This window comes from Belonocnema kinseyi, chromosome 4 (genome assembly GCF_010883055.1).
Source record: "Belonocnema kinseyi isolate 2016_QV_RU_SX_M_011 chromosome 4, B_treatae_v1, whole genome shotgun sequence".
In the NCBI taxonomy this organism is placed as follows: Eukaryota; Metazoa; Arthropoda; class Insecta; order Hymenoptera; family Cynipidae; genus Belonocnema; species Belonocnema kinseyi.
Window position 1 is genome coordinate 114,717,209 of NC_046660.1, and position 9,331 is coordinate 114,726,539.

Sequence of the window (9,331 nt, forward strand, 5' to 3'; positions counted from 1 at the left end):
CGGTCTCAAACTTTGAGAAATGCAAGAGCCGAAAGAAAACTACGTTTAAGTACAAAGCTTAATAATAAAAGATGTAAAAAAATATATTTCAACAATCAATTTTAACGGCATCAGCCGGTAACGTTGTACACGAAAATACGAAACCTGGCGGCCACTAGACGAGGCTCTAGAAAGTTCGTATTTTCGTCTACAACGTTATCGGCTGATGCCGTTGGCATTGATTGTTGAAATATTTTTTTTTACATCTATTAATATTAAGCTTTGTACTTTAACGTAGTTTTCTTTCGGCTCTTGCATTTCTCAAAGTTTGAGACCGATATTTTATGTATAAAAAAAGTTCGAACGTTCAAAAAATGTCGAGGTTCAGAAAAAAGATGAAATAATTTTCAGTGAAGTTCCTACCAAAATGCAGTACCTAAACGTACTTCGTGTACTCTAATACATCTTCCACAGTTTCAGCTCGATATTTTATTTACAAAAAAGTTCTTAGATTCAAAAAAACATTCAGTGGAGTGAAAAAGTGAGGTCGGTAATATAGGTATTTAGCTGTGTCACATGCCCTTAAGGATCTTATTATCGGGCAACAATAAATAACTAGGACATCAATTCTAAAGTTTACAGGCAATTGCACATGTATAAGTCATCTTTTTAATTTCGCAAATCTAATTTAGAAAATTTCCAGTTTTGAGCAAAGTGTGCAGTCGTTGAATTTTAAATTTCTTTAAGGTGAATTCTACATTGCCAGGACCGGCAACATTGTTATAAGCCGGCGCCGGCAAGATTGTTGGTTGCCGGCTGCTTTTTGCGAAGAGCAAAATACGAAATAAAAGCGAATTACGTATACAGTCATGCAAATACCTGAAAATATTATGGTTTCAAGGTCAAACTGATAAAAATCGTGTTTGTAAAAAGAAAAATCGAAATACTCGAAATGAGTTAGGGTTCTGTTCATACTCTGTGAGTGATATGAAAAACGAGTGAGAGTGCTGGATAGGTGTAAGGTTTTGAATGGGGGGTGAGAGTCACTGAATGCCAACTCTCTCCAAAAAGTGGTATGAAAAAACCCATAAAAAGGTTATGTATAAAAAATAGGTACCAACAAAGAAATTACAGTAACGGTAAAAACAAATTATTATAAAATAAATCATTCTTAAAGCGGAGAGTCAAGGTAAATAAAACATCATTCGATTAAATTACAAGAATTATGTAAAATAAAATATATATAAGACATTATTTGTGACTAATTACAGGAATGCATTTTAGCCTCGCCACAAGACGCTGGCAAGAGTTAGGGGCCAACATTATTCATGGGACCAATCACATTTTGTTTCGTACGCTTGAAATATGCTTTTTGCCGGCACAGATGGTGTATATAAACTTTGTGAATAAAAAACATAATTTTTTAAGTTTTAACACTGAAAATTATATTTGCAGATGTTTTCATGTTCAGGTTTCTAATCAGCGCATTAACATATATCAGTATACGATTAAAAAAAAAGGACAAAAAAGCCGGCCACATGCAATCTTGCCGGCAGCGGCAACTACCAATGTTGCCGGCGCCGGCAGGCTAGCCACGGTGAAAATGAAAGTGAATTAATTTTTTTAATTGAAAATCTTATCAATTCTTTATAGTTGAAAAATGTATTCAATCACCCAAAATTCACTTGATAATAATGAGGAATATGTCATTATTTAAAGTTAGTTTGCGTGTTTATGTGTGAAACGTGTTGCTCGATGAATTTGTGAAACTTTTCACTGTTAACGTGTTGGGACAGATCAGGGCCCCAGGTGGGGCAGTGCGATGTGAAGTTTGAATAACCATCATGCGACTCCCACTTTTACCTAAAATCTATTCTACCTCCTACTGTGCATCCTTTTCCTACCCTTAATCACCCTGGTAAGTTTAATGCAATTTCAATTTCAACAAAAAAAATTCATTTTTGAAAGAAATTCTAATTTTAATTATCACGAAAAAATAAATGAAGCGTGTTCTACAGCAGTGCATTGTACGCCACTTGTAAACATTTCAAAAATTGTACACAGCTTTTTTATTATGTGCAAGACTTCAAGTTTCAAATATTCTGTATAATATGTTTCTGAAGGATAAACTTTAACTTAGTGAAATGAAGGAAAAATAGGGTTACTAAACTATTCCAAATTATAGCACCCGATATATGAAATGCATTTGAGATTGTAGAAACTCTTGAGAAGCTTTTGGTTACCTATTTACTTTGTTGGCGAAAAGACGAAGAACTTTACAATATTTCATCTCTACTGGAATATATGTATATCTCTGCAAAAGATAAGGGACAAGAATTCAGCTGAAGTATCGCTGCGAGCATCGTCGTGCAAGGCTACTATCAACTTCCTCTGTGTATCCAGGGCCAGGGTGCTCACTACAGTGCCGCACAAGTTCAGTAGGCACAAGTCCCTTTTATCATTTAGTAGGCTTGAATAAGTGATGTGCAAGGTTTCCAGTCTTTAACTTTCTAATCTCAGCTTATCATTACAACAAAATAATATCAACAATATCCTTTATTTAAACTTTTAACTGTTCGGTATAAACTTACTTGAAGTTTAGGAAAAGTTTAGTGACACTGCCGTCAGTCTGTCACTGTGACCAAGTCTTCCACTGTGTATCGCTATTGTTGTCGCTTTTTGCGATAAAGCTCGAATTTCTAAGTGATTTACACACTGATTGTGGCCAAATTAGAGCTGATAAATTGAAATCATTACAAGAGTGATGAAAGGCGAGACGATTCCCCTTGTAGCTAAATGGACAGAGAGAAAATATGGAAGAGACTCAACAAAAATTCGAAGAGGTAATTCACTCTTGACTATTAAAATCAAATACTTATACTTTTATATATTCTAATTGATATTGTAAATATACATGATATAAACACACACACCCACATACACACATAATTAATATAAACATATGACTAATTATTCAACAAAAATTTCACCTGTCTCCGTTGACGAAACATTCAAATCTTTCTATTTTGCTTTAAACTGAAAGCTATGTCTTATTTGATATAATTATAGTAATAGTTATATTAATTTATAATTAAAATTATTTTATCTGATTCAAAAATTATAATTTAGGAAACAAGTTGAATTTTTATCATATTTTAAAGTAAATTTAATAAGAGTTTGACAAAGAATAATTATATTAATAGGTACGGTTTAAAAGCGGAAAGAGTCTGCCCTTTTACGTTTTTTCCGTTTTTTCTGCCCTCTTCGTTTCAAAACAATAAACACACACATTAATATTCTTCTTAACAAACTTTTTCTTAAGTTGTCGGCAATACCCCTGTTTAACAAATCTTTTAATTTACAATACAATCAGAAATGTTGCGAATCAGTTGACTCATGCAAAATAGAGATACCGCGATTAAAATTAGACATAAAACGGTGGATTAATATATATATATATATATATATATATATATTTAAATTGAAAATGAAACATTATTAAGTAATATAATTGAGATATATTCTTTAAAGGGTTTAGTCTGAACATAAAACATTTATTAAAATGTGAAAGAATTAAAAACTCACAAGTTTTAATTTTTTTTAACGCTTAATTGATTTGAGTATGAAATTTAAGTAAAATTTACATACGGATTTCATGTACAATTTTTATGCACATTCGTGAAAAAGTTTAAAACTGTTCAAAATTATAAATTAATACATGTTGTAATTTTCAGACATTTAACTTAAACACCAAGAAAACAAATTTATTTATTTCAATTCTTCTCAGTTGGAAAAGTTTTTGTTTCCACAATTACATGTGCTTATTTAAAATTAGTATTCAAATTAAGAATTTTATCTATTTAAACTTTGCATCTATATTAGTCTGTCAGTTTTTGTATATAGAAAAAATTAACATTGTCTTAAAGAAAATTATTATCAAAACATAAAGTTTTTTTTTTACTTGGTTTATTATTTTGTTATAAGAACCTGATTAAGCTTTATCTACATTTCTACATTGTTGCAATTCATTGTAGACTGTCTTAGCAATTTTGCGCGACTCACATTTTATTTTCAATAATAGCCTATTCACCGAATAAATAATGTTCTCTTTTTTATAAACAGTAAACACGTTGGTTATTTCAAAAATGATTCTTGCTGTAATTAACAATGAGCATAGCTAGTCAATTCGAGCAAAATAAATCCAAATAAATAGCTTAATGATGATTTAAGTGATTCTTCTAAATATTTAAAAAATTTTATTTGAGAGGAATTGGATAGTTCATACTTCAACACCTGGCTAGGAAATATTTGACCATTTCCCCCTCTAATGACCTTCATTATCCGAAATCTGTGATAATATATTTTCATTAGGAAGTCTACAAATGTGTTGTCAATACACAAATAATTATCATAAACAACTGCTGTCAAAGTTGATAACAGTTGATGTCACTTTATGATCGTATGTGTCAAATTATAAATAATGCGCCTAAAATTAAAATTGATTTTATCGGCAAATACATGAACGTTCAAAAAATAAAATAAAATATTTTATTTAATAAATTCATTTTAATTTGAAGAGCATGTACTAGACTGTTACGTGACCAATTCCTTTGAACAAACTTATTCGTAAAATTAAAACTCGATTAAAAACCCGTACTGCTATTAATTATACTTATTTTTATTTCAAATAGCTCCTTATAATCTGTTTAGTTGTGGGGTTTAGTGTTAAATCAATTATGAATGTCAAATCTTTGTCAAAATTAATTCTATTTCATTAGCGCAATATTCAGAGTTCCAAAATTCTTAATTCAGCTATATAATATTGTTGTCTTAACGATTTATGTATGTGATTCCTTAATCATATTAATAATATATAATATAAATGATAAATTAATTACAGAATCCACTGTATTCCTTACAGTAAATTATGCTGCGAATCCCTGCTTTAAGCGTTTCAACAATATCGTTAGTTCGTTTCTCACAATATTTATAGTCAGATCAAGGATAAATATCGCTGGTTTAGCTGTAAATCTTTCTGTGCATATCACTGTTTTTCTTTTTTAATATTATAACGTTTGTAAATGCAACTCTGAGGTACACTGTAAAAAAAATCTATTGAATTTTACATCTCTGGTGGATGTAAATAAAAGGACCCTCGTGTATCGGAATAACTTTACGAATCTGTTGTGATATTCCAATTCAGCCGATAATTTTACACGCAAAAATGTAAAATTTAGGCACGTGCGCACTGCCGACGTGTAGAATAAAAAGGTCTATCAGAATGAGCCATGGCAATATAACGGAATTTTAAAGAGTTTCACCACTAGGATTTTGAGTATACACCATATTACAAAACATTAATAAAGATTTCAAAAAGTTTCAAAGATTTTTGAATATTTAAAAGGATTTTGAACATATTATAAAGGCGTGTTTATCAGATTTTAAATATTTCATAACAATTTCACAAAGATATTTAAACTCTTAAAAGATGCAAAGGGTTTCAAAGATTTTGAAAAGGTTACAGTTCACCAGCTTTCAAAGATTTTAAAACATTTGGAAGATTTGAAAAGGTTTCAAAACATTTTAGAAGATTTTTTTTACTAATTATAGATTTCAAATAATTCAATGATTTCAACGAATAAAAAAGATTTCGCAAACAAAGATTTAAGAAAAATTTCCCAAAGAAACCACGTCCCGAGAATTTTTCTGAACACATTCTAATATTGGTACCGGCTTTGCACGAGCATGTCATTTTGTCAATAGACACGGAATATTCTACATCCGAGTCATTATTACAGTTATTCCTAATTTTTAATCTGCCAGTTATCGTATGTGGATCTTTTGTTAAGGCACTAGCTTGAAGGCATAAAGAATACAAACCAATGCTTTCACCCGTTTTTGCACTCACACCGCACATGATTATCATGCCAGAATTAATCACTTGCTGACCTTCTATCATGTTCCTGGATGACGGCGTAGCTGCTTTTGTGAACTCGCACAGAGTATCTAACCGCAGTGACAACATTTTTCACGTCCTTAATTATTAATAATACCTTGTTTTTTTCCGACTCCCATTCAAAACCATACTGATGTGTATACTCCGGCGGCCATATTTTTTGAGCGACACGAGCGCTCTCCGTCCCGCTGTGTTATTTTTCTCTCCCAATATAGAGGCATGTGAAATATTCATATAGCCATCCCACTGTGATCTCGGATGCAGGCAATGTGCACGCAAGGTACACTGAATATCCTGAACATTTAGGGATCAGTAGGGTTCTGGCAGCAACTCACAAAGCGGTTATATCAAAAAACTTTCTGAACCATCAGGAAGCGGGCACCTGAAAACCTGTGGAGTGGGAAATGATAGCTCTAAGAAAGCCTCAAGAAGTGAATAATGTCACATTTAACGCTCACGGCTGTTGTGTGAGGACAATAGCAGGAAAAAATCAAACTATACTATGCTCCTAACTTTCTACCTACTGCATCATGGTCGCAAAAGATTTCAAACGTATTAAATTAATTAATAACATCCAAATATCTTCAGGAACTTGACTCAGTCCGCTGGTGATAATAAAAAGCCGGGTTCACTCGACAACAAGTTAAAAATAATAATAATGCACTTGACTGCAACCCAGTCCATGAATGGTGGGTAAAAAACAGGCTTTTTCCAATACGTCAAATTGGGTATACACTGCAGTCCCGCAAAAAAATTCCCGATATAGAAGACAAGGTGGTCCAATGGGGCGAGAAAGTGACGCTGCTTGGTCAACGGAGGAACTTCACAACAACGCAGAGGTGTATCAAAAAAGCGGGGAGTACCCTCCACGGTTTATCGTCTCATCTGCCTCAGTAATATTCAGTCAGTGGCAAAAGTGCTTCTGTTTGTTTGCAGTCACTCAGTCAGTGTTTAAGTTATGCGCGACCAGGCTTCACGAAAATGCCGAAGAAAAAAAAAGAGGAAACGTTTATCTTTCGAATAGACATATAAGCTTTTAGACGAAGTGGAATCAGGTGACTCAAAACAGTCTTGTTTGCAGAATTTATTGTTTGACACAGAAATTTACAAATCTTTAGAAGAGAAATGTATCGAAGTTCGATTTTAACAGCTTTTAAAATAATGAGTTGAATTGTTATTTTTTTCAATTAGGATACCATTCACTTTGCAATGCCTAATTCGAAAATCTCTTAATTAAAAAATGTTCGTTTTTAGATTGTTATTTTTAAGCTGACATTTTTAATTTAAAGGATTTTAACATGCAGGCTTGAAGACTTGAACAATTAAAAACAAAAAACGTTAGAAGTTGAAAATTTTCAATGACAGACATTTATCATTGACCATTTATTACATATTAACATATTTAAAAGTTCTGGAAAAACTTCAAAAATAATTTTAATTTTGAAAACATTTAAAACTTACTGAAAATAATCATATTTTGAAAATCGTTACTATCTTTTATTTTATATTTGTACATTATTGGGCATTTCAAACCAAAGTTTATTAATTAAAAAATTTAAAAACGTCAATTTAAAAGGTTTAAAATTCAAGAATTTCACTTTGGGTTCTTTAATTTTTATGTTATTTTTTATTGCTTCAAATGCAAAAATGGTTAGCCTTAGAGTTCGAATTTTTAAATTTTATTGACTGTGAATTTTTTCTTCAATCAAAATGGCCACCATTTGATGGCCACCGTACATACTTAAAAATCAGTAGGAAAGGGGGGGGGGGCAGCGCCAACCAGTGGGGCAAAGGTGATTTTCCTTATAGCATGGATATTATTTAACAATTTTAGTTCTAATTTCCATCAAAAAAATTTATTTTATCAGAGAGATAGTGTTACGAACATCTTGAAAATTGACGTTGTAAAAGAAAAATTATACAGAAAACAGTTTTCGCCACGAAAAAATGGAAGTTTCGCTGACAGAAATATAAAGTTTTCAACTTTAAGGACAATACTTACAGTATAAAAACTTGCTATCTTGACAGATAAAACAATATCACACATTCTAATTATATTATTTAGACGTAATTCAAGTCCAAAATGTATAAAATATCATACATAAGTGAGGCCTGGCCAGGGGGGCCGACCCGACAAAAATAATATTTACAAGTGCTTAGGTGATACACGTGTCACAAGTTTCGTCGATACATGATCGGCAATGTAGAACAGCAACTTATCCTGTGGGCTACATGGAAGAAACTATTAAATATTATTATTATCAATCCGTTCGGTATGTAGGTTTCTTTTATTGGCACGGTAGAAACATTGCGTAAAGTCCGTTTCTAGTAGAATGTCAACGAATAAGAGGTTATATTACAGCTATCTCTATTTTTATTCGAAATAACTTATTCTTGTTGTTGGATCATGGGCATAGGAAACACGGACTAGGCATGCCATCCTAACTTCGGCGAGCGAGGTTGAATCCGCGGGAGGGGGGAGAATTCCATGAGTGGGGAGAGCCGCCATCTTACGATGTGCCACTTGATTATGCGCACGAGCAGTTTTGCCGATAAACTGCATTAAAATATAAACATGTGGGTGCTGCCATGTTTGTCGTGGGACATTAAAGGATGGCGGATCTCCCCCCTCATTACATTAACCTCGCACTGCCATGCCTAGTCCCGTGTTTCCTATGTCTATGTGTTGGATATATTTAAAGGTAACTTTTCCAGTACATAAAATACCACAGAAGCAAACCATCATATTTTCTTATCTTTATATCGGTCTTTATATTTTCGCACATTCTTGCGCAAACATTTTTAAATTAAGACTAAAAACATCCACCACTGTAATTTTGTAATTGTGAATTCTCTTTCGTTAAAAGAGAGTTTGAGCGCACCTACGGCATGCGACTGATGGCAATCGCACTCCGCACTAGGTCTTTGCATTTCGTCCACATTCGGGCACAGACCTTTTAAAATCAAAGGTGAACGGACCGACAACTGTAATTTTATAATTTTGAACTCTCTTTTGTTAAAGCTCTTTTGGCTATAACGAACACATTCTCGTCACGTATCTCGCGCTTCGCACTCGATTTTATCCAACATGCAAACTTTTCTATATTATACATAACACTTTTGTATCAAGTATAATACATTTTTATGTAACCCTGTCTTGGATTACTTATTAAAAAATTGCAAAATAAAAAGCAAATTGTATTTATCATGATTATTTTTGTATTTCTTTCTTATTTTGCTTTAAATTGTATTCTAAGCTACTCTGAAAAATGCATCATTTCAATAAATGTATAACATTACAATTCATAATATGCATAAAAATTGAATCATACTAATTCTTATTTCCTTGTTTTTATAATTTTTTATTTTCAATGTTGTTTTTTACGATTGAATAAA

The 9,331-nt window shown here is 32.2% G+C and overlaps 2 protein-coding genes across 2 annotated transcripts in view; one reads left to right on the top strand and one right to left on the bottom strand.

Moving 5' to 3' along the window:
• LOC117171221 (cilia- and flagella-associated protein 52) overlaps window positions 1-2,453 on the bottom strand; it is a 79,338-nt gene extending 76,885 nt beyond the window's left edge. Inside the window, exon 1 of the mRNA XM_033358321.1 lies at window positions 2,223-2,453. The gene's annotated coding sequence lies outside the window, so the exon portion shown is untranslated. The remainder of the gene's footprint in view (window positions 1-2,222) is intronic.
• Window positions 2,372-9,331, top strand: part of LOC117171223 (sialin-like) — a 239,781-nt gene continuing 232,821 nt past the window's right edge. Inside the window, exon 1 of the mRNA XM_033358323.1 lies at window positions 2,372-2,822. Within this exon, the coding sequence (XP_033214214.1) occupies window positions 2,744-2,822 (79 nt within the window). The 5' untranslated portion in view covers window positions 2,372-2,743. The remainder of the gene's footprint in view (window positions 2,823-9,331) is intronic.